The 25,929-nt window shown below is 42.8% G+C and overlaps 2 protein-coding genes across 4 annotated transcripts in view; one reads left to right on the forward strand and one right to left on the reverse strand.

The window, feature by feature from the left end:
- Positions 1–21,062, reverse strand: part of DIDO1 (death inducer-obliterator 1) — a 57,616-nt gene extending 36,554 nt beyond the window's left edge. The window contains exons 1-5 of one of the 3 annotated variants that reach the window (XM_054173517.1): positions 20,984–21,062; positions 17,747–17,880; positions 2,217–2,406; positions 1,257–1,367; positions 82–988 (exon numbers count right to left, since the gene is read on the reverse strand). In XM_054173517.1, coding sequence (XP_054029492.1) covers positions 82–988; positions 1,257–1,367; positions 2,217–2,313 — 1,115 coding nt within the window. In that variant the 5' untranslated portion in view covers positions 2,314–2,406; positions 17,747–17,880; positions 20,984–21,062. Of the gene's footprint in view, positions 1–81; positions 989–1,256; positions 1,368–2,216; positions 2,407–3,952; positions 4,141–14,860; positions 14,976–17,746; positions 17,881–20,983 lie in introns of those variants that run through there. The other 2 variants (XM_054173516.1, XM_054173518.1) reach the window with 2 other exon arrangements.
- Positions 21,063–21,081: 19 nt separating this feature from the next.
- On the forward strand, positions 21,082–25,929 carry GID8 (GID complex subunit 8 homolog). Its single transcript, XM_009909954.2, has 5 exons — positions 21,082–21,184; positions 22,392–22,521; positions 23,894–24,090; positions 24,609–24,806; positions 25,181–25,929. The coding sequence occupies exons 2-5, from the start codon at positions 22,404–22,406 to the stop codon at positions 25,352–25,354; spliced, it is 687 nt and encodes a 228-aa protein (XP_009908256.1). The 5' UTR covers positions 21,082–21,184; positions 22,392–22,403; the 3' UTR covers positions 25,355–25,929.

A 25,929-nucleotide genomic window follows, 5' to 3' on the forward strand; every position in this document is an offset into this window, starting at 1 on the left:
CATTAGCATATGGTTTAATTTTTCATCACAGAAAAAATTCCAACTACTTGCTCTGCATTTTGAGTTGAAACCTTCCCCTACCTGTTGTTATGAGGCTGACGACAGATACAGTACAGTGCATTTGGGTCATAAATCTCAGACTCGGGTTTGCTTTTGGGGACCTCTTCAGGTTCTTCATCTGTGATCCCTTTTGTGCCAAGGGCTGGCTCGGCTGCCTCCTGAACCTGAAGATCTTTAGTGTCTTCCTCAGACACAACCACTTGACTTGCAATCTCGGTGCTGTCTGCAGTCTCAGGCTCTTGTTTGACAAGCAGCTCAGACTCAGCTTGTTTTTCAGGCTGGACATCACCTGTTTCTGTAGGACCTTGTTCCAAGTTTCCTTTCCTCAAACGGTTCTGCACACCCTTCAGGATCAGCTGCACAGGCTTCTCTTCAACTTGTTTCTTTCTCAGTCGATTCTGCAACTCCTTGAGGGTCAACCCATCACTATCGCTATCAGAAGTACGATCTTCCTCTCCCTCCTCTTCTTCTTCCTCCTCCTCCTCTTTCGCCAGTCTGCTTTTAGAGTCTTTCTGTTCCTTGCTACTCCTGGTGACAATCCGCCGAGTCACAGGTTTTATATCTGGGGTGCTCTCAACACTGTCTTCTGAAGCAGTTTCAGCATCTGTGGCTGGACAGGATGCTGCTTCACCTGAGTCCTCCAGAACAGTAGGAACAATCCTCCTTCCTCTGCGTCTTACTGTTGTAAGAAACTCTTCCACTCTTTCTGTTCGCTTTGGTTGCCGGCCACTACGCCTGAGGTTCAAGCTCTGCTGCTGCTGTGGCGGCTGCTGTTCACTAGAGTCCACCTCAGCATCGCCAGCACTCTCTCGCTTAGCAATTGTAGTCCTTCGAAAGCCCCAGGTTTTCCTGAACTCTTTACTTGTAGGCTTGATCTTTTTTTGTTCTTCCTCGTTGCTCTGTTCACCTTTCTCATCCAAAACTGATGCTAAAACCAAGCAAACAGTTATTAATCACCAGTTAGAGAGAGATGCTTTTCTTACAGGCTTTCAAAGTATTATTTCCTTAGTGATGTGTCTCCACCTCACTTTATGACCTTGTAAATACAATACAACAGCAGCAGCAGCAAACTGCATCACTGAACACTGTGCCAACATAATCCAGCTGTTAGAACCTTTTATTTATGTATATACATATGCACATACAATGGACAAATAAGCACACTTTCTGCTCCAGTTAGAAGGAAGAAAACTTACCAGGAGAACTGTTTTCCATGTTGTCAATATTAGATACAGAGTCTAATGGCACTGGCTGTGAAGTTACAGCTTGTTCCATAGCATGGACACTACTGTCCCCACCCTGAAATGCTGAAAAGAAATACAAGGTTCAAAACTCAGACCTAAAAAGATATTCATAGCCTAAGTAATTATTAAATAGTCTGATGGAACCTCATTATATTATTGTAAGAAGTATTTAACTTGAATTTCAAGCAACTAACAAAAAGTGGACTGAATTCAAGGAGAAAGTACTAAGTTAAATACATGGGTCTGGACACCATACTGATATATTTTATTAAGTAGCCTTAGGATTTGGGGTATTTTCTTGTATTTCTTAAATGGTATGAGCCTAGTCCCAAGGACTTTCATGGTATGAACCCAACCCCATCTAAGCAGTTCTAGTCCTTACATGGATACAGGAACTATGTAATGGACCAGTGTGAGACTAAACGTGGTTGTAAAACCAGCAGACTCCAGAACATCAATTTAAATAGTAACTCATTACTTTTAACATTGTAGCTTTCAGCCTGCAGTACACAGGTAAAAAGCTGAAATTGCCTCAAACCTGCACAAAATTCTATTAAGTTCTGCTGTTAAAAAAAAAAAAAAAATCATTAACTGCAATTCTAAAAATGTTTTAAGATAACCAACACTAAAATGCTATTAATACCAGAAAAAGGCTGTGATGGAAGCAAGGAAACAAGTCAAAACAGTTAAAGCTTACATCTTTGTTTACCTTGGAAGATGAAGAAATTTTAAAAGCTAAAATCAGAGGTAACTGAAATTCAGAGATATAAATTCCAGATCAAAAGTAAAGAAATAAGAAGTCTCAGCACTTGGTGCCATGATTTAGTGGTCATGAGGTCTTGGGTGACAGGTTGGACTTGATCTTTTCCAACCTTACTGATTCTATGATTCAATGTCTTCAACGTGCTTTACCTGACACAGCATTAGATATTCGAATGGTCTCTTCGTGCAGAGCTGAATGAAGCAGAAAGCCAGAGGAGGGCAGCAAAGGATCAGAATCATGCAGCATTATCCATCCAGCCCATGATTCAGAAAGGCCAGACTGAGGCTCTAAGCTGCCAGCAGGACCGAACTCAGCCGATCCTCCTCTTCCTGATGGCTCCTGGGAGGAGGCAGGAAAGAGAGACAAAATAAGACATTGGTATCTTTATGAACTTGCCTTACTATTGCTTAGGTAAGTTTGGGACTGCTTTGCTTCTATTACAACATAAACCAAATTCTGTTTATTTTGCCTTCTTGGCAGTTTTCCACTTTCAGAAAAACACAAACTGGAAAGAAAAGTCCAAGTAAAGCATTACCAAAGTTGTGCCACCTTCACCACTTACCAACAGCTGATACCTTTGAAAGAAATACAGAATGTGACTCAACTCTCAGCAATTCATTGAGATCCCATCAAGATTTCCGGAACAGCAACAAGCTGTAATCAACAAGTCTGCTCCATTTGTGAGTATTTAAAAGCATTCTGAGAGTGAAATTTAATAAGCCTAAATGGTGCAATGAAAAGGCAGAAATGCTTGTAAGTTCTACCAGCATGCCAAAGTTACTGTAAGGCAGATTTACTACTATGTACTAAATTCCATCACAGAATTCTGACATCTGCAGCTTTAAGGATTTAAATCCAAGTGGCTACTCAGTGATTTTGGATACTAAAAAATTATAGCACTTTATTTGAAGTGCAGAAGATTGTATCAATAACAATACATTTTTCCAAAATCTCACCCTCAGAAGACATTTCCTAATCACAAAGTATTCATTTAAAGCATCTGAATAACTACTTAGTCTAGGGTCTCAATTCACATCCACAATGGCAATGGAACATCTACCTATACTTGCTTCTGAGCTTGAAACTCAACAGGAAATGCCTGCATTTAAGCCAAAGTAATCTACCAAACTAGAGAGCACTGGAAAAGGATCCAAGAGGAAAAGGAAGACCAGATGGACAGAAGCAATTTCTGACCCAGCCTGTATCAGGCAAAGAACAGCACTGGACATAGACCCTGTGTGTTAGCATCTGCAGCTAAAAAGGCAGGGGATCTGCCACTGCAGGTATAGGAAAACAACTAAAACATTAGTAATTCTTTCAAGGAATAAAAGCTGATTCTGGACACTTCAGATAGAGCAACACAAATTTAAGAATAGATTAGATAATCCTTCATAGGCAGGTCAATACATAATCTGTCTTTTTAAAGACTACCTCCTTTCCCTCCTCCCCACCCCTCAAATCTCTCAAGCTTCCATCTCTTAAAAGCAACTTTGCTGTTTAGAAACACTTCTCACTTCCTAAGCCACAACCCTCTCTAGGTGTCATGCCCCCTGTCCCAAAGATAGGGAGAGGTAAAAAGGCAAATACCTTCCCAAATCCACTGATCCACATCAGTGGATCATGTCATTATTTCATGAGTAAGAAGTATCAAAATTTGCATGACTGTGGCAAAGCAGAACTAGAAAAAACACAAACAAACCCCTGAGTGTATAGCTAGACATGTACCAGTATTTCCTTTCCCTGTACCTTCTCTGTAGGGATTACATACTTCATTCATATTTTTTCCCTCAGCCAACTAGACCCACTCCAAAAACAGGAGGAATAATTTAAACAAAAAAAGACTACTGTTAAAGATCCTAGTGCCATATCTCATGGCATTCAATACCTGCTCTAATAGGTATTTTGCTCCATTGTCTGAATCAGTGATTGTATCCAGGGAGTCAGTCACTGATGGTTGAAGACAATCTGAGTTTAAAGTGTCATCTTCTGCGCTGCAGTTCTGTAAAAACCTTTCAATCTCCCTGTTCAGAATCTCCAACTGATCACACATCGGGCAACTTTTAAGTGATAAGCCTGAAGGAAGAGGGAAAGTCAGCTAATCACTTCTTGTTCAAATTCTAACATTAAACTATGAAACGAACTATGCCTCTAGAACCCAGAAGTAGTGCATTCTGAGTAATTTATCCAGTAAGATACTATAGGAAGAACTGTCTGAAGGAGTGTTTTCGGAATGCACAGTTATGCATCTGTGCATTCAAGCCTCTTTACAGGTATGTTTGAGCCACAGAGCCAATATCACCAGAGCATTCCAAAATCAGAATCAGAATCTTCTCTTCTTAGGAGAGGTCTTGGCTCCTTGAAGGCACAATGTTAGTCATGCCCCACCCAGTGGCAAGACTGCACACTGCATGGTCCACAGCTCTGATTTCACATTAAAAAAGCATTTTGAGCACAAATAAAGAAAACTAAGAGATTCCATGCAAGAATCGTGCTGCTTTTTGCATTAGTAGATGTTTTCTAGTTCTTGTATTATTACCTCTATTAGCTACAGGAAAAAAACACCCACAACTTTAACAGAATTGTAATTTTAAAACAACTTCAAATTTTAAAGGCATTAACATTTAGTACATTTAAAACACCAAAATCACAGACCCCTTACATTTGCTGTAAAATGCTTGGTTGGTTGTTGTCATTTAGTATCTCTATTTTCTCCTCTTCCCATTTGGTCCAAATTATTTTCCACTTAAAAAAACAGACTGATATTCAAACCTACTTTACATGTATCTGTTCTTGTAGACTAAACTTAAATGCCCAAAAGAAGTTGGAAAAATCAAATATACATAAAAGCACAAACCCTTAACTCACAAGTATACATTCAAACCTATATGCTTGCTTGCACTTCTAAATGAACAGTCTACTAAATGACTGGGGGGAAAAAAACTCACTACAGTATAAGGCAACTTTGGAAATCTACAAATAGTGCTCTTCTCAATTCAGTATTGGTTTTTGCTCACTTTCGTCTCTTTGTTCAAGCTAACTGATTGTAGCTGAGAGTGACAAACCTAAGCTGAAGCAGCAAACCGCTTATCTTGTTTTAAAGGAGCTGTCAGCTTACTCTTATTCCACCTAATGCAGCACAATCATAGCTTTAAAGTTCTAGCTGGAAAACAAAAATTGCTGTAGTTGCCCTGATAGGCAGGATGATGCTGGTGGGAACTTTCTGCAACATCTCCTTTAGAAAGGCTGTTAGGTACTCTGAAAAAATTGAGGCAAAAATCTCTGTAAATGATGGGCCATAAAGGCAAAGAGTTAATAATAAGCATATATATATACACACACACTGCTGCTTGTTCAAAACATCCTCTGGCTTTGCTTAAGTTACCAACTTCTGTGATAAGCAATCTTCACTGTGAAAATGGGTAAACTTTTAAAACTAACTGCAAATAAAGTCAGAAATCCAAATCAAGAGTTTTCTTTAAAGGGTTGCGGGGAATCTCTTCTGTTTACAGACACTTTGTGAATACAAACCCCAGGCTGATTTTATATGGTTACATAACATTGACAAAGGACTCACACTGCTCATTAAATCAACAATTATGGACTACAAGGTACAATACTACTTGGGCTGCTACTATCTTCTTCCTTCTCCCATGCTCAGTTAACGTTCACCCAAATACCTCTGCCACAGAAATAGCCACCTGGCTCCTCAGTAAACACACAGCCTATGAATTCAGTAATAAATGAACCCACCAAAGCGTGATCCAAAAGGATTAAAAAATTTACACTACATCAAGACATGCAAGGACACGGATAGAGAACAAGATCCCCTTAAGCAGGCTGAGCTGTGTAGCATCTTGCTGCTAGCTCATTCAAAATGTGCACACAATCATCCATGCAGCATGTGCTCCTCAGCTCTCAGCCAGCAGGATTTCAGTCACTGTCTTCTCAGTCAAGACTTGAAAATGAGCATTCCAGGGACAGAAAACAGGTCAATTATCTAAGAGTGGAGAATTAAGTTCATACACAATAAAGAATATTCAGCCAAGAAATTATTTATTGAAGTTTTCCCTTCCCCATTACTTTGCAGGTAAATTGTTGCAGTTTTTGCCAAGTTAAGCACTTGAATTCATTCTGGACTCAAATTTCAGAAGCAAACATAAGATATATATCCTACCCTTAAAAAAAACCCTCACAACTTCTTTCATTTCAATTTAGTCAACTATTCCCAAGCAGTGACAAACCAAAAACCACAGAGAAGACCACTCTGCAAGACTACAGAGACCACGCTCACACTCTGTGTTCCTGTGGATTGTCTAACTACTGCAGACCTGTGTGGTTCTCACAATGCTGCAGCAGTGTAAGAAGCAATTTAACAAGAGACAGTTACTCCCAAACTCAAAATCCTGCTACTGCAACATGACTTGTTCACAAACACACAATGTATTAAAAATCTATCCTCCAACATGTCTTCATTAAACAACAAAGACGAGGAAGTTTGTAATGTCACTAACCCCTCTCACAAGGCAAGCATACTGCTACCTACTGCCATCTTTGTAACTCAACAGCACACAAGCCTCAGACAGAAAGGAAGGCAGGTGATTTGATACTAACTCAGAGCTGAGAGGTGATAACTGCGGGACAGTCAGCTTGAAGACACTTGGGTCTGCTGAGGCTGACTTCATTAAGCCCTTTTTAAGATGCCTCAATGTGACATCTTAATCTGATGATGACAGAGCAAAGCTTTTTAACACCACCAATATTTCCCAATCTTTCTGTGCTTCTATTTTTAGATGAAGGCAAATTGAACATATTATTAACAAACAGACATCCAGATTACTAATCTCCACTTTTATTTTAACCCTCACCTCCCTGAATAGGTAATAAAATGTTCAGTAGGTCCACTGACTGCATCAAGATTTTGTCTTTTCTAAAACATACCATTTAAACTGTATTCAGAATTCCCTGCCTTGGTTAATTGGAAAGACTCCACTCAAAAAGAAAAGGATCTTAGTAATAAAACCTTTAACATGAACTAAAACCAACAAAAGTAGTAACATAAGTCATCCTTTATCTCAGGACTTATGTACGAAAAAATACAACCCATGTCAGAATTCAGGGCAAATGCTTCACTTGTTTTTTGGTTTTGAGAAATCTGTATTAAAAAGCAAAACCAACAAACTAATTAGCTTCTCATTAATATTAACCTTCAGTGTCAACAACTGGATGACAAAATGTGTGGCACTTCATTCTCTGCTCTTGGACATCAGCACTGTTTTCAGTAAGCACCTTGAATGTATCTGGCTCTTGTAAGTGCTCTTATCCCTACTCACATACTCACCCCTACATAAGCACCTAAGAAAGGAAGCTTCACCTCATATTTGAGACTTGTGAGAGACCCTAGTGCCTGCAGTTGTTTCAGTGTAAGCTGTTACCTAACAAACATTTCTGCTGTGACAGGGAAACAAAAGCACCTTTTCTTTTAAAGTCTTCTTATTGAAGCTGCAGTTAATGTTTTAGACTGAAAAGTAGGGCTAGTGAGCAGACTGTCTGCATGGAAATGCAAAGCCCGAGAGTCTTCTGCTGATCCCACTGAAAATTACTTTGCATCCCTATTTGTCAAAGATGACATCCAGAAAAGCTGTGCTCTTTCTGCTAAGCAGCAGCAAAATTAATCCCTAGCATCACCAAGCATTACAAAAGCAGCCCAAAGGAAGTCAGTAGGGCAAAACCTACTTTGTACAAAATGAGCAGTTCCCTTCAGATCATGGACAAAAGGCACAATCCACTGACCCCTAAAAAACAGCAGGACATAGGTTCTGCACCAGCACTGCAGAAAGCCATGTACACAGGGCTGCAGTGCAGCTCCCTCCATCTGCTCCTTCATGAAAGATGCAAGAGCAGACCACTTACAGGAGACGCATCAGAAAATCAGATGACCAAGTACAACAAATAAATGGTCTTTCATTTTCATGTAAAACATACTCACTACTTACTGATTTAAACATCTTCCTTCTACAAGATGGATCCTTCAAAAAGTTGTGAAATTGAAGTGTTGTGACAAGAGAGAAGCAGAGCTGGAGAGTGACAGACATCTCTCGTTTGGACACCAGGAGATGCAAGAAAATTGTGATCCTGAACTCCTGCCCTCCACCCCACATAATTTATTATCGCATGGCTTGACTACTGTAGACAAGCTGCAGTTCAAAGTCAGAAGTCCAGACCTGACTGGTCTGAAAGGTATCAAAAATAAAATTTGTACAACACATTTCAAGGCTTATAGTTAAACCTAGGATAATGAGAACAAAGAGAAACAATGGCACAAGAACTGCAACACTGATCTGTAAACACTTTGCTGGCTATCATTAAACACACTACATTAATTCCAAGATTATAAACAAGTCTATCACCTCGTATACCCACAATAGTAACAAGTAGTAGTTAATTCCTTTCCATTCTAGAGTCAATTTATTGTTCCCATTAAAAAAAAAACCACACCAACAAAACCCCACATTAACAAGCTTTAACATTGGCACGACACAGATTTAGTAACGTGTAATTCAGTACTACAGTTGTGCTCTCAGAAACACCCCATGCTAATTTAGAAAACGGGTATTGCCCCTAAAACACTGCATGAAGCAGGAATTACCTCTAGGCAAGTACAAACACTGCTACAAAACCAAAACAGGGCAAAGTATCACCAGGTTTTAAGGTGGCTTTTAGTAACAGAACATATTTCAACCCGTGATGGACATGACATGCTATTAATTTGTCAGGGATGGCATCACTGACACCTACAGCATAGTCTCACACTATGGGCCTTCCAGACTGGCTGCTTCTTCCCTCACCTCCCCATCTCCCTTCACAAAGACAGGTTCTAGGCTTGTAAAGCTTCACTTTTCAGTGTTGGGTTGTGCCCTGCTTGAGCTTCTACCAAAAGTAATGGAACTGATGTAATCAGCATGGAAGATCAGGCTGCCCCAGGACAGAAACGGTTGCACTGAAATACAAGTAATCTGCACCATTTGAAGACGGTAGAAACAAAGTGTGTGCTATGTGTCATAATCACAGCAGTCTCCAATGTTAAGGACCTTCTCTCATGAAGACACCACATTCATAAATTTCACAAGATCACCTTTTTTTCTACTTGAGAAGGGTATTGAAGAAATATTCTCAATTATCAATGAACTTTATAGCAAACCAACCTGAGAGCTTCCTCTTTAAAACAGGTAAGTGGATTAATGCCAAGAAGCTAAAGAAATAGCTTCCCTTGAAAGCAGTAAATGCATTCACTTGGTCTCTATACTGGTAGTAACAAAGAAATCCACATTTCCAAATTAAAATCTTTAGTCACTCATTATTTTAAGCCCTTCTTACTGTATGATTGAATGCAACACCCACATCACCATCTTTTCCATGACTTGTCAGGCACTTACTTACCTTATACAGGCCTCCTAAGAAGGCCTCTGCCTCACATGATGGAAAACTGCACAACAGGACAGCAGTCCTGGGCATGTGCAGTGTGGGACCTCCGGGAGGTGCTGAATTTAACATGAGTGCACAGAACAGAACCGCCAAGCACACACAGCACACCAGGGCACAGCAGAAGGCAGACAGAAAGGACAAAGAGCAACTCCACAGCATTACAACTACTCCAAGCAAAAACACAGAAAGCAGTTCCCTGGTTTATGCAAAACAAAATGCACACACACTGAAGTTTATTTTGATGTCTTTGAGGCTAGAAAAATCATCTTCCCAAGCAAAATACTGAAAACCCCTTCTCTCAGATTCCATCATGCAGTCACCAAAAATAAAGAATAAATAAATAAAGAAGGTCCAGACCCCATGGTAGGAAGTGCAGCAGAATGAGAACAGCACCAAGGATTCCAAGTGTATTTCACTCTAGATAAATAGCAAGAAGTGCTTCTTTGAACCAGAGTGAGGTTGCCACAGCTACATTGAGCCGAATAGCCATTTCACAAAGAAATATTTAGGGCACCTTAGCAGCAGGGCCACCAGAAATCTGGCTAACATGAAGAGTTTATTTGATAACAGACAAGACTATGATCACAGCTCCACTGCAGATGTTCACTGTCACAACTGTGTAAGTTGGGAACGTTAAGGGGCTCGGTCCCTAATCCACAGAGTCCAGCTGGCGTAAGCTCCTCAGTCTGGTGTAATTACACCTTCAGAGCTGCCCTTTTACCTGCCTGAGTCCTTCTGTTTGCAGGGTGGGGTAGGAGGTGTGCACCATCCTTATCACAGGCTGTACACGTGATAACAAATTGTATGAATACATTAGCCCAGTACCTTCCAAGTAGGGAAGCAGTTCATTCTCAAGAGGATGCAAGACTGCAAGCTCACTCAAACTCTTCGAATGAAAAGAAGTTACATTAGCAAAGACATTCTAAGACACTTGTGGAGACTCTGAAGCTTCTATCAGCACAGCTCTATTAGAGCAAAACTGTAATTGACAACTGAAGGAACTTTAGTAGAGGTCAAACCTTAACATGAGTCACACTACACACATCCTCCAACCTGCTGGCCCTTAACTGTGTTTGATAAACAAAATGTATGTTTTCTGCATTTGAGGAAACTAACTTTAAGAGGAAGGTATTATACACATCATGGGATGTTTTTTAGTCCAGAGCTTCATGGGTGCTTTCAAGACCAGGTAGATAATGTTCTGCTGGCTAACAGACTGACATTGGGCTTTTTTACTACTCCTAGAATACCTTCCAAAGCCTTTGTTCACATTCTTCTGACTACATAAATCCCTATCTGCCCTAACAATGACAATTTACCGGAAGACAACAAAATGAAGTTGACTTTTTTTTTTTTGGTCAGAGCCTGAACAATATGAGCAGAAATTAGACAGCAAATAGACTTTGCTAATTAAGAGTTGTGAGCAGAATCACAAGCAGTGTAGATAGTTCTGCTTTTTCCTTTTTCCCTTTTACAAAGATTGAGAAAATGGCAGCTTTCTGTGGTCAAAAGCTCAGGTTAATAAACAGCCCCACAACTATAACCATCTTACAGGCTCCATACAAGCCATGGTCCTGAGCTTAAGAAACAGAAATTGCAAATTTTGATTGTTATTGGGTATTACACAATATACAATATTTTTACTATCCTTCTTCCATCACCCTGAATGAAATTATTTCACAAACACATTATTTGCCTTACGTTCAATTGTTACCACTGAGGCTGACCTCTCCAGCAGCACTGAAAAATACATTGTCAGCAACTGCACAGGAAACAAGGAGCTTTGGAAAGACATTCCCACAACCCAGCATTCCTCCAACAAGTACCAGTGGATTCACTTCTTTATCATGGCTGTTAAAATGAACAGCAGCAGTTCTTCAGGCTAAGTCTGAGAACTTTACAACTTAACTCTTCAACACCCCACAGCTTATTTTTAATACAAATTTGATAGAAGATTGCAATTCTGCAACTGTCACATGCCAGCCTGAACACTCTGTGTCTAAAAATCCCTTTCCTCCAACAGATTTACATGAACTAGAAAAGCTTTAGAGGCTTTTGGTCAAGTTATTGTCTGTACATAAACTAATTCTACATCCCAAACTATTAAACCTAAAAAACCCCGTTAGGTTTAAATAATAATTAAACTCACATGTCTATTTATTGTCAGTCCAACTGTATATACAGAAATGGAGTCAAAGGAACTGCAGGACTATTAATTTCTGACCCTATCAGTACAGCTGTTGATGGAGAACAAAAAAACACAGGATTTTGACACTGTTCTCCTCCCTTAAGTAATGTGCAAAACGTGAGCTACAACATAGCAGCTGAAAGCAGTTATTTTCATTCTTATGCCATCAAAAGGGCTTCATTAAATGAAGTAAACCAGAAATGAACTTCTTCAGAATTCAGTGAAACAGTAATTACAGCATACTGATGATGTTATTAAAACCAGAGTAAACACAGCTCTGCTCCCAGTTTTGAGGAGGTTTTACTGTGAGAACACATATAGTGTACATTTAATCTTTGTGGTTTAGCTCCCCAACTTTTCTTCACCTCAAAGCCTATCAATGCTCTCAAGACTACCATTAATACCTGTGAAGTATTCATTTATTTCAGAAGCTGTATTAGATAAAATCTTAACAGTAGTACAACCCTCAAAGTGTTAACTGACAGCCAACTGAAGACTCTCAGTAGAGAGGCTTAACAGCACAGAAAAAAAGCAACCAGTTCATGTGCAAACTACATAAATCTTATTCACATTAAAATCCTCTCCTTAAATATACTGCTTGTAGTACTACAGGAGACACCAGGCAGAAAAAGTGCACCAGGGAACAAAGTCAGTGCAGAGACTACAAGTGTCAAGTTAAAAACATCTAATCTTATTTTTGCTGAGTCCTTTCCTTCATTGTAACAGTTAAATTTTATAGACTCTCAGCCTGACCCCTATAATCCTTGTCCTTTCTCTCCCCCACTTAGTATTTCTAGCTGAAGTTGCAGGCTGTACAGAATTAAATCCCACAGTTGTAAGTTACAACTATAAAGACAATTACTGTCTTAAGGCTGAAAAAAATAATCTACTGCCAGAAGGTCTTAGTACTGAAGCAGGATTAAGAAGATGAGTCCACCAGACACCAAGAAGTATTTATTTACTCTTCTGTACTCACGAAACTCAGTTAGCATTGCTTTGGGAATTTCAGAATTGGGGTTTTTCAAACTCAAAAGACATCTCTTAGTCAAGTGAAAAAGCAATCTCTGAAGCCTTGTGTGAATTATATGCATTTCATATTTGGAAAGTATATAAATCTGTATTTTGTGGTGTAGCTATATTCTTAGCAGAGAAAAAAACTTCATTTGCATACCAATAGAAACCAACTAAAATATCCCTTAAACCCAAACACAGACATTTGGGGGGGGGGGGGAATTCACATTATTTAAATGCTATTCTTAAAAATCAACAGTTACTCAATTTGCAAGTCACTGGAGTCATGCAGACTCAAAGCAGGCTGAAGGCTAAAAGAAGCTTTTATTCTTCCACCAAAGTGCATGGAAAAACCTTTCTGTGCAATGTGTTTCTGGAACTACCAAGGGAAAAAAAGAACTAAGGTCTAACTGAGCAGCTATTCTGAACTTACTTCTATATTTATTCCTATAGAAAGTTCCAAATGTCAAAGAATGTTAACAAGCAGCTGGCACACATAAAAGTGGAGCACAACCCAAAATATCTATTATAATTAACACAGTGTATGCTACACTTGTACAGTAGCTACACAGGATCATCTTCCATTGCCCACCAATTAAATTGCTCTAAGAGCTAGTAAATTGTAGACGTAGCAACGAGACAGCTGAAACTAAACCAATTCAAATTATCACACCAAAAAAAGTGTGTAAAATAGGCAAAAAAAAAGCAGTCAAGAAGGTAATAAAAAAATCAAAATATACTTGAGTATCAGCTGTGAAAGAATTTACTTCATGGCTACTTTCAGAAGAGTTACTTTTGTAAAAGAAAAATATAGTAAATTATCCATAAGGGATATCCTGGCAAGGGAAATGAGGAATGCTAAATACATGCTTCTGAGTTAAATAAAAAGAATCAGCTTTTCGTCTCCCTGAAGTTCCTAGCAGGAAAACATGAAAGCCCATGCAAGAAAAACCAGCCTGTTAGTTTTGCATTACTCAACAGCAGTGAAACGATAACACACATACACGTTTTGTAAGATGTTAAAACCACTGTAATGTTCTTTCCAAGATAAAAGTGAGACGCTAAAATGGTAACTTTAACCCACTACTGAAATACAGCTATCACTTGGAGGCATAAACGGGAAACAAATTGAAATAAACATGAAATAAAATGTGGTCCCCATCAAAGAACGGCTTTTGCAAGCCAAATAAGCAGCTCTCAACTACCATCCCCTCCAAGAGACAGTATTAAAGTATATTAGGGCAAGGCATAGGGAAAACTTATTGAGAGAAAATTTACTGAACGTTTAAAGTCAGCCAACCATCACTATGGTCTAAAAATTCAATCCCGTCTCTTTTACCCCCTTAAAAGGAAGTCACCGGAACATGATAAAGTTCAACTTTTCTTGTTTAAAGAGATTCCCCCCGAGAAAATAAACATCACCTCAAGGCAGGTAAGTTTTAGTCCCACCCACGAAATTCACACACACACAGCCCCAGCATGAGTTTTCGGTTGGGTTTCCGAAGAGCACGGCCCCGACGAAGAGAGCTATCCCCCCACCCTTGCCACCCACCAGGGCCGCGGCGGAGAACACCTCGCAGCGGTGAAACTGCATGGAAAAGGCGGTTTAAGTCGGTCGTGACGTCACGGAGAAGCTTGCCAGCGTCAGCCTGATATGACGTCGATCGCCTCAGAGCAAAACCGTCCTCTCCTCCCCAACATGGAGGAGCCCGCCTTCTAGCCCGCTCCGCCCGGGGAGGGCGTCCTCTCCGCTCCGGCCCAACCACGTTAGAAGCTTATGGGGCGGCGGCTTTTAGCTTCCTCCGGGGCCCCCGCATCGAGTCGCCGACCTTCTCTGGAACCGGGCCAGGCCTCCGGCGTGCCCGTGCCCTGCAGCCGCACCGACGATCCCCTGAAAACAGGCCCCGCCAGTCCCGTCCTCCCCGCCCGCCGGGTTCCCTCCGGCCGCCCTGACTCTCACCACCCGCCCGCCTCCATTTTCTAGTCGAGCCCAAAGGCGTCCAGGCCGCAGGACGCTGCCGCCCCTTTTCCGCGACCCCCTCCGCCACAACGGCGGCCTCGCTCCCTTTCTCCTCCCATCCCGCTGCTTCTCTGGCTGCCTCCCTCACTCACCGCGAGTAAGGGGGGAGAAAGTGAGAGAATCTCGCCGCCGCAGCCGAAGGTCTCAGCCGAGACGAGCCGCCATTTCCTCCTCGCAACCGCTCCGGAGCGCTGGGCGGGGACGCTCCTCCCCCGCTACCATAGAGACCGAACGGGCGGTCAACGGCTTCCCAGAGTGCCTCGCTTTGCGCACGGCTCGCGGAGGACTTCAGCGGCCGTTGGCTCCGCCTCCTGGCTGGGCGGCCCGCACGCGCTCTCGCGGAACGGCGCCGGCGGGAAAGCGAGGGGCCCGCGCCCTCAGCCCCACATGCACGCTCTCCGCCGCCTTCCCCGGTTCCCTCCAGGTCGAGAGATGGCTGAGCCCTTCCCCACACACCCGGAGCACGACGGCTGCCTGCCGAGTCCCCCTCCAGTCGTTTTTAGGCCGCCGCAAGCCACGGCCACTAAAGAAAATGCGAGTCGGGCAGCCCCGGTCACTTCAGGGCTGCCTCTGCAGACCGGGATCAACAACGGCTGCTCCTGGGTTTGTTGTCAGAAATAGGGACGATCTTACCTCACAGATCTGCAGTTTTATTCATTATTCGTGAGGCTGCAAGTGCCACTCCAAAACTGCACATCAAAATGCTGTTCTCGCAGGACAAGCATGGCTTTGCCACAGGATTAAGGTTGCAGAGGAGCTCATCTGCCACTCGCAGACCCTACTGCTCACATCACCAACGCTCCTCACCTCTGCTTATTCCGTGTGGATTCGGATTTGGTTTTCCTATTCCATCAGTTTTATCAAAAACTAGTGCTGCAGCAAAGCTTTTTTTCTGGGTTCACATTACAGAGTGCTGGGGAAGTGTTCACTGAATCAACTTATCCACAGCATGGAAACTTTGCAGTAAACACCCTTTAAAAAATGGTTAGACTACTCAAACTCTCCAGGATCTCCAAGCTGCTCTAAATAGTTACGCCCACTTTATGTTTTGGTCCTACTGTCAGCATTTATGATACTAGCAACCAGAAACAGACATCTACATCTCAGTTGCTGCAGGGTCCCAGGGTTCGTATGAGGACCCACAAGGTCACGAAAACACTCCAGATGCTGACATGTGAATAGCCTTTTAGGCAGGTGGAGGTGTGAGGTTTGGCTCTTTGCCCTTGATCCTGCACATTTTTCCTCAAGGGTTGTTAGCATTGATTTCAGATGGAATCCAGACAGTGTTTACTAAGATGGATTAAGGTATGAAAACATGAGGAAACCTAAAATTGTACTTAGAATCCTGTAATTCAATGGAATTAATGCTATCAAAGTAGTTTGATTATATCTTTTAGATGCCTACATTCTATGAGAATTCTGGTAGTAAAAGTTGAGCATGTTGAAAAAAACTCTTATTAGCCTTTTTCCTGAGCATAGTCAGCCTTTCTCCACCTGTGAAGCTTGGCAGCATTAATACTTACTTCACACAGGAACACCCAGAGGTAAAAAAACCTCCAACAGATTCCTGTGTAAAAGTATAAGACATCACAATTAAAGGCAAGCAGAAATTTGATTTTTGTTCTGCAGCTACAGAACTACACTAAACGAAAAGCACTTGGAGGGGAAATACCTTAAGGCTTAATGGATCAAGCTGCACTGTGATTTGTGCCCTGGGAAAAGCTAATTACAGGTTGTTAATGGACAAATATAGCATCCAGGGAGTGCTCAAACCCATGAATTACACCAAGGGAAGGGGAACCTGCCAAAATCAGGAATTGCACACCAAGAGTGAACAGGGAATGCTTGCAATAAAGGATTCAGCAGCGAAACAGGTAATAAATTCCTCTTACACCCATATAGTAAGAGGCTTACACCATCTTAATGTAACACTGACTCACTCTGCACACCCAGTGAGCAGCAGCTAAAGCATATGACACCTACATCTTTGTGTTAAAGCCCAAATCAGAGTATCTACACCTTTGGTGACTAAACACCTGTCACCTTATCTTAAGTAGTACCATCAGCACTTCAGTTCTTTCCCTGCCTTGTTCCCTTCCTGATTCTTTTAATGTTAGAGGCCAATTTCCCTTAATCTGGGGCATTTACTCCTAGGTGACTGGTCTGAATGTGCATTGTCCTGGTAGCAAGCAGAAGGAGGTTTTTGGTGATGCATGCAACAGGAGTTTTGGTTTAGGCCTGCTCTCATAGAACACAATAATAGTTTCTAACTGGTTTGAACTGAAAACACTGCTGGGAAATCCTAGCAGAGATTAATGACTATTAATCACCTTCTGAACGTCTAATAAGCACCTTATCTCCTAAAACAATGGAGAAGCTTATGCTGAGATACCCACAAATCCCTCAGTACTAACTCCTTAAAACTTTTTTCTACTGCTTTCAGGCAGTCAAGACACTGAGACTTTCCTCTGCAGCTGTCATTTATTTATCTATCTATCCTTTGGGCTTCCCCAGTTTTGTTTTTTTTAACCTTTGAGTGTCTACAAATTGACCTTAATTATATTTACAGTGTTTCACACAGGGGTCTTTAGGTGTTATTCATGAAACTGTGCTAGGCACTAAGGTATCACCAACTTCACATTGCACAGAGGTGGGGCCCCCAAACCTGGGATGTAACTCCTGCTCTCACCCAACTTTGCCTTCACCAGCTTTCTCCCAACATTTGGAGATGCAAAGCCCTTAGATGTAACACTTGCTTTAAGTTCACCCCTTCTCTCACTTCTTCCTCACTGTTCTGGGAAGCCTATTTCAGCAGCTAAGTGAAAACTACAGTTAGCCCATGAAAAGAGGAGGGATGAAAGCAAATGAGCAAGTACTCTTCCCTCCTCTATCTCTGGTATAGTCAGGGGTTTTAAGCAGGTAATTAATCTTTACAAGTCACAAGAGACTAATTTATGTTGGCTGTGCTCCAGCTTTACCTCTTTGTGGAAAAAGACCTCTGTCTTCAGAGTTCAGCACATCACCCAGAAGAGATAGGTCAGGTGTCAAGACAGTGTATATCTTCTGTGTCCTCGATTCTCCAACACTCCTGATACTTCGTTTTTCAGAGAGACTAGATGAACACAGAGAAATACTTTACTGAGGGTTAATTATAGTCACATAAATAAAGCAATCCCCTTCCCCACCAGCTGACAGAAACTTGCAGATTCATCTTTCCCCCCCTGGCAATCCTAGGTAAACGTCCCCCCTTCCCTCCAGTATCTGCAGTTTTTGCAGGTATTTTTGTGAGCTCTCCAGGAATTAGTGATTTTAGCATGAGATTCACTCCACTCAATTCCAAGTATCAGTCATCAAAACTTCTCTTCAAAATTCAGGTACAAACTCTATAAAGTGCACTGAAATACAGTTATTAAAGCTTTCTTTTCATCTCATTTTTGCAGTCTTGGCCCAAAATCCAACTTTCCACGTTATTACTGCCCTCATTAAAGATTCATGTGGGACTCTGGCATGTTGAAGCCAGGGATGGTTTTCCCAAGAGCTAAATAGTTTAATTCCATGCATTTTAATCCAGCTTTGGAGCCACAGAAGTATCCTGAAGATTTTCCCCCAAGTTCTATCTTTGGAGATAATGTGAGGGATTTAACAGAAGTTGGGCTTCAGCACTAAGAAAAGAGGAAATCATTTAGGAAGCTTTTGACCTCAGCTTTGTATCTTCCTATTCCTCTCTTAATTTTGTGAGGTTTAACCATGCAAGTTTGGTCTTGAGCATTCCATCTTATGAAGCACAGGGAATTTAAGTGTTCTTAAGTCAGCTGCATGGAATAATTAAACATTTATAAAGTGAGATACAAGTTAGAGAGGGGAATACAGAAAGTCACTAGGCAGCTTTCTATCAGGAAAGAGTTAATGTAAAATATGTATTGCTTATTTCTCAAGACACTGCTCCATCCCCCCAAGCATGCAGTTTTCACTGTACCCAGAACACTAGCAGGGGAAAAAAAACATCTGTCTCAAGATAAAGGAGTAATAGTTTAATATTTTTTCCATCCCTGACAGTAAAGAAATAGTAGCACTACCACAAGCAGTCCTATTTAGTATTATTGAACCAAAGAAAAGCAATCCATGCTTTAGAAAGTCACTTTGTTTTCAGAGTCAGTAAGAAAATACCCAACTAGTAACATTCTAAAGGTGTTGGCTGCAACTAAAGGTTTTGTAACAGCTCTTCTCTCAAATGGAAACTCTCAAATGAAACAGTTAAGGAAAGCATAAGAAAAGATAAAAAAAGAGAAGAATGCATCTGGCCAGGATATCCTGCACAGAAACATTACAAACTGCTCCTGGTTAACAATCTGGTCAGAGAAAATACAAACTCCTTAAAAAAAGGTTACAGTAATCTTATACCATTTCTCACGACAAGCAAAACCACAGCTCAGGAGCTGCTTTTAGCCCATTTTAACTTTTCTTCATCTTAAGGACATGAGAGGGGTAAAGAAAAACTTTTGTTGCAAAAATAAAGCAGGCGCAGGCACCACACTGAACAGCAGCTCACGCATTGCTTACCTTAATTATTCAGTATTTTATTCCACTTACTAGAAAAAAATACACCTGCAAATAGCAACTGTAGCATGAATCACACTCTGTTGCCGCCTCTCTGCTTTGGGGTACGTCTCTCTCTCTAAACATATCAGGAACCTCTCCTAGAGAGAACCATTTGCTTCCTCTCACCCTCTTTATGGAAGCCTCCTGAGAAACTCCACCTTTGTGGGAGGAGCTGACAACCAGACAGGATCACCTCAGCAAGAGAGATTTACAAGCCTAGCAGGTCAAGAATAGTCTTAATTTGTTCCCCAATGCACCAAATTCATTAGGATTACTTTTTTTTAGATTAAACCCTGAGGAAGAACCCTTTTCAATCAGCTAGCCATGCTGTAGCTGTCTTTATCATATGGCTGAGAACTAATGACATGCATTCAATATTCCACCCCCCACCCAAAAAAAAAAATCTGCATTGTTTATGAATTTGGAGTTTTGTTTGAGGAAGTAAGTTAAACTGATTATGATGTAGATTTTCTTGTAGAGACAATTGTAGTGAAAGTGACTTTTGGGGGCTGCGTTTTATTGCAGAATGAAAAAGGAGTCACTGGATCCATAATCTGTGTCAGAGGCATTACATTTTTCTGACGAGTATCACTGGCCGCATTTCATGTCTAACAGTCGTGTGCCTTAAGCTTGCTTTCCATTTAAATGCACAATCAAGGTGCGTTCTTGGCTTTTCTGCAGTGCTTGGACTCCATCCCTTGGAGGTGTGGTGCTGAGAGGCTTGGTAGGATTAGATAAGGGTTGGACTCGATGATCTTAAAGGTCTTTTACAACCAAACCAATTTTATGATTCAACGACTCACAGAACTCACTCGATCTAGCACCAGCGAGTTTATTAAGTCTGCTCAGTAACCAGCACGCATTTTGAGAGAGATCATAAATCGGAGTCCTGAGCCACGACCGTTCGCAGCCCTGCGTATCAGCAGCAGCGTACACTGGCAGAACTGGACATTAATATTGAGCCTGTGACGTGCGGCAGACCCATCTCCCGGCCCCTGATCGTGACAGAGTGGCAGGGCCAGCTTTGCGGGCAGCACTCCGAGCTCCAAGGGCCAACCTTTGGCAAGCGAGGCTCCAGAGCAACACTGCCGCCGCGGACCCCGCAGCGTCCGTGCAGAAGCAGCTACGGCCTCACACGGCGGAGCCTGCGCACAGCCCGCCGAGAGGGACCGGACCAACCCATCAGTCACTTTCCGCCGTGGGTGTTACTGCCGAGGCGGCTGTCCCTCTCCCAGGGAGGTCCGCGCTATCACCCGAGACGTTATTAAAGCGTCAGGGAGGGACGTGAGGCACAGAACAGCTGCGCTAGCTCCTGGCAGAGGTGGAGGAGGCAGCATGGCGGAGCCAGCGCAGGTCCTGCCCGATGTGAGCTAAGGAGGGGCTGAGAGGAGGCACGGAAGGAACGAGACGTGACCCTCCTCCTGCTTGGCGCAGCAGCCCCGCTGACACGAACTGGCGCTGACGCCCCGACTGCCTGAGGCAGCAGATGCAGCCATCTTGGAGCCCGGCTCGCCCCGCACCTCGGCTGCCCTCGCTCTCTGCCGGCCCCGGAGGGATCGCGGCCCAGCTCCATGGCACCCAGGTGCCGCCACCCCGACCCGTCTCTATGGTCCCACCTCCCCGTCGGAGGTGTGACCTCCCCGGACACACGTACGCTCTGTCCCGCCGGCCGCCTCGATAATTGCGTCTTCTCGCTCTTTTCCGGGCGCTGATTGGTCGAGAGGACGGTTCTCGCGAGATCCGCGTGCCAGCGGCCTGGCGGAGGCGGCGAGAGGGCCCCGCGATCGTGCGTCGGAGCCGGCACCGCGGCGCGCTCGGTAAGATGGCGGCGGCGGAGGCGCTTCTCCCCTCGGGGGACGGGGGCTGGCGAGGGACCTTTCCCGTGGCCCGGCGGGGCAGCCAGCTGTCTGCCGCTGCGGGGCATGGGGAGGTGCTTGGGCCTGTGGCGAGCGGGGCCGAGCGCTGTAGTGGCCCTGGCCCCTCGGAGGGCCGGGTCGGGGGCAGCGGCTCGGTGGGCCGGTGACGGGAAGGGGAAGGTTGCAGTTCTCGCAGCGGGCCGGGGCTGCGCAGGTTTCGGGTCGCCGCATCTCGTTCCGTCTTCAGCCAGGTTCCCCTACCGCGTGGTTGGGAGCAGCGTGAATTCGGGGCCGGGACCAATCGGCCCCTCAGCCGGCCCTGGGCTGAGCCTGCTTCTCGCTTTTCAACTTCCCTGGGTGCGGTGCGGCTTTGACGGCAGTTTAGAGACAGAAAAACCTGTTGGAAGTGGCAGGTGATGAGAGGACGCGCTGCCACTCGTGTTGTCTGAGCCTGGGTGGCGTTGCCTGTTGCTGTTGTTATTGCCGCCTCTCCTCCCCTTTTCGCTGCCCTTGCGGTCGTGACTTGAAGGTAGAAATGATCGCCGGCTTCAGCAAAACACTTCTTTTACGAGTCTAAAAAAACCCCACAACAATATCGTGGAGGGAAAATACTGAGAGATAACATTTTAGTACCGTTGACATGAGTGCTTTTGGGGGCAGCAAACCGAAGCTATCTTAACTATTCAGTCGTATATTGGATAACGTATCGTGCACAGTTTGACAGCAGTATGTGTCCCAGAATGTATATATGGAGCTGTCCAGTGTAAGTTTTAGTGAGGAATTTAAGGCAGTGTTTGCATAGGCTTTGCTTTAAAGGTTTGTTACAGGTTTTCTGGCTGGCTGTCAAACTCTGATTCACTGGTTTCACACTGTGCCCTCTGTAGACTCTGAACAAGATTTGCTTGGAGTGGATTTAAAAGTACAAGAAGATGATTATTTATTTATTTATTCTGATGATTGGAGAAAGCAGCTTTAGAGATCTGAAAGAATGCAGAAACAGGGAGGAGAAAAATGTAAACCTGTGGTTTGAGATAAAAGGTTTTGGATTATTAATTTAAAAGCTCTCATTAAAAAAAAGATATAAAGGTGGTGGTAACACAGTGCTTACACACATTAAACTTACTTCTTCTTGAAACATGTTAAATCAGATGCTTTTCTTGTCTTGTAGTAAGAGTCCAGGATGAGTTATGCAGAAAAACCTGATGAAATCACGAAAGATGAATGGATGGAGAAACTTAATAACTTGCATATCCAGAGAGCAGACATGAATCGCCTTATCATGAACTACCTTGTTACAGGTAAAAATGAGCAGGAACACCGAGAGGCTCTTAAATGCCTGCCACTTACTTTATCAAGACAGTTTGGGCTAGAATATGCTTGTAGATGGAGCAAAATCAAGGGCTTTCAGGAGTTAGTGGTTGCTGTTGGTTTCTTTTAGCAATGCACAACTGCTCTGGTGTTCTGAGTGGAAACTGACAGATTCAGCAGTTATGCAATAGAAGTGACATTTACTAACCTTCACTCTTCTGATGAAAGATACAGAAAGTAAAGTGTTTTCTGGAATGCTGTAAACAAACATGACACACTTCTGTATGATGTCCTTTTCGGTGCCATTTAAGCAGGGTTTGAGACGCGGCAGTGGTGAAATAACAGTCTGAGAGCTGCACAGAGCAACTGTCAGAGCAAGTTTTAACTGGCCAGAAAGATAAACTCTAAAGGGCACTGTTGGCAAAGTTCTTTGAGACCAAAAATATTAACCCCTTCAGCATATAGCCTAACTTTATACTTGTAAGATTCAAAGCCATGGGAAATTATCCCTAGCAATTACGTTGCATTCCATCCCAGGAAGCTGTACCAGGGTGGAGGCATTTGTATCCTGTATCTACACCCGTGTTTACGTTGGTGTGTGGAGCCTCTGGGATGAGGGAAGAGCATCTCAGTGGGTGGCATAAATCATTTCATGACCTAGGATCTGCAAGAGCTGTTACAATGTTTAAGAAAAATTCATCTTGTATTTCTTCTCAGTGCAGCTGCTGGGTCTGTGCAAACAGGTTTGGGGGTTGAAGGGAGAAGCAGAGCCACCCAAATTCTGAAAAATGTGATTCTGAAAATCCTCTTTTGGGGAATGGGCAGAGCTTGCTTTAACAACAAATGGTTTAAGGATAAAGTGTGTAGTGACAGGAGAAGGGGTAATGGCTTCAAACTGGAAGAAGATGGATTTAGATTGGACATTAGGAAGAAGTTCTTCCCCATGACGGTGGTGAGGTGCTGGACCAAGTTGCCCGGGGAAGTTGTGGATGCTTCTAAGCCTGGAAGTGTTCAAAGCTATGTTGAATGGGGCCTTGAACAACCTGGTCAGTAGATGTCCCTGCCTATGGCATGTGGGGTTTGAAGTAGATAACCCTTAAGGTCTTTTCCAATCCAAAGCACTCTATAAAATGAGCTTTCAGCTTAAGATGTATCGGACTACAAGTTGCATGGACCCTTAGAGCTTGTGCTGTTGGATGCCTTGTTGAATAAATACCTATTTAAGTAGAGAAATATTTTTCAGAAGTTCAGACTTAAACTCCCCAAGTGCACAAGCAATACTCAAATCTCTCCATTTCAGCTGATGGCTCTTTAAAAATGTTATGTCAAATGTGTTTTATAGGTAAAATGTTTCTGTTTCAGAGGGCTTTAAGGAAGCAGCCGAGAAATTTCGGATGGAGTCTGGAATTGAACCCAGCGTTGACTTAGAGACTCTGGATGAAAGAATAAAAATCAGAGAGATGATATTGAAAGGGCAGATTCAAGAAGCCATTGCATTAATAAACAGCCTCCATCCAGAGCTGCTAGACACAAACAGATACCTTTACTTCCATTTGCAGGTAAGGACAGATGGCAAACTATCTCTTTGCTTTAGAGGGTGCTGAGAGACTAGGGAGAGTAGTGTTGGTTTTATATGAGTGTGTTGGGCGGTTTGTGACTGAACATGGATGGAAACTTAAGTGTTTGTTCTTGGCATCATTTTGTAGCAACAAGAAACTTGTGGTGTGGTGCAGGAGCTATCACATGTGATTAGTAACATGAAAACTTGCAGCAGCCGTGGTGGTCTGTGATTTCCCAACTTCCAATTACTGCTAGTCTGAAGTTCTAGTAGTTCCTTTAATAAGAAAACCTTTTCAAAATGTGCTCCTCAGAAGTGTCAGGATACCTTTTTTTGGTAGATTTCGTAGCCAAGTCTGCTGCCGCTTGTCTCACGCACGGAGAAGGACTGACCCCAAACTGTCAAATTATGCCTTAGTGTTTGTCTCAAATTACACACTCGTGTCTGAGGAGTTCAGCCTTGCAATACTGCAGGTCTGTTAATTTGTTTAGCTAATACTGCCTTGTCTTCCCTATGTAGCAGCAGCATTTGATCGAGCTGATTCGGCAGCGCGAGACAGAAGCGGCTCTGGAGTTCGCTCAGACCCAATTAGCGGAGCAAGGCGAGGAGAGCAGGGAGTGCCTGACAGAAATGGAGCGCACGCTGGCTCTGCTCGCCTTTGATAATCCTGAAGAATCCCCCTTTGGAGACTTGCTTAACATGATGCAGAGGCAGAAGGTAGTGCTTGCTCAAAAGGAAGTCGACGTCTTTGATTTGCATGGGGGGGAAATGTTTTTGAAGTGCTTGGAAAAGAGGCGTGCGGGGGAGCTGAAGTTGGAGGGCAGGGGCGTGCGGGGGAGCTGAAGCTGGAGGGTATTTCTGTGCAGGAGAACAGAAATAGTTCTTAAGCAAGAATTGGTTTTTTTAAATGGTGGTTTGTATTCAAGTGTTTGGCTTTTTCCCTTGTATTGTCCAGGCTCATAGTCTGTGGAGCTCTGTCCTGGCCATTCTGAGGAATTATCACACGGGGTGTGGTCTTGTCAATGTCTATGTGATACCAATGGTGTTAAACACCTGAAAACTGTTACTGAACTCTGCTGTGTCTCTTGCAGGTATGGAGTGAGGTTAATCAAGCTGTTCTAGACTATGAAAATCGTGAATCAACACCCAAGCTGGCAAAATTACTGAAACTACTACTGTGGGCTCAGAACGAGCTGGACCAGAAGAAAGTGAAATACCCCAAAATGACAGACCTCAGCAAGGGGACGATTGAAGAGCCCAAGTAAAACGTGTGCAGATGGACACCAAACAACCATAGTACTGCACAGGATACATTTATATCAGTCTGTGACTGAAATATTTTTACTACAGTACAGCACTCAATTCAGATTTTTCAACGAACATCGAATTTGAAGGGAGAAAAGTCCCTTTTAAATGCTGCAAAAACTGCATTGAAAGGCGCTGTATCTCTTTGAAAGTCTGACTTAGGCTATGCACTATAATACATTTTTAAAAGAAACAAACCAATTAAACAGGACAGAAAAAGAAGAGCATTTTTAAAAGTTGAGAACCCAAGCTTTCTAATTAGCTACTGATGCCTAGTTTAGTGGCCAGTGAGTTAATCCAGAGTTATATCGGCAACTCTACAGTTCAGTTTAACTGTCTCCTGTTTGAAATGTGTATATAGAACAGTGAATATTTTCTACCTTTTAAGTTATAGCCAGATATACATTCCCCTTACAAGTAACTGGTCAAGTTTTCATCTATAAACCTTGCAGTAAAGGGGCAACCTTTTGCATAGGAAATAGTGTACAAACTTGTAAAGCATAATTTAAGGAGGTTGTTTTGTTTTGTTCTTTTT

Source organism: Dryobates pubescens, chromosome 26 (assembly GCF_014839835.1).
Source record: "Dryobates pubescens isolate bDryPub1 chromosome 26, bDryPub1.pri, whole genome shotgun sequence".
NCBI classification, from domain to species: domain Eukaryota; kingdom Metazoa; phylum Chordata; class Aves; order Piciformes; family Picidae; genus Dryobates; species Dryobates pubescens.

Excerpts from the sequence above, each read along its gene's own strand:
- GID8 (XM_009909954.2), top strand. The coding sequence starts at position 22,404 with ATGAGTTATGCAGAAAAACCTGATGAAATCACGAAAGATGAATGGATG. Across the intron at positions 24,091-24,608 it reads ACCTTTACTTCCATTTGCAG|CAGCAGCATTTGATCGAGCT; the intron begins GTAAGGACAGAT and ends TTCCCTATGTAG. Across the intron at positions 24,807-25,180 it reads ACATGATGCAGAGGCAGAAG|GTATGGAGTGAGGTTAATCA; the intron begins GTAGTGCTTGCT and ends TGTCTCTTGCAG.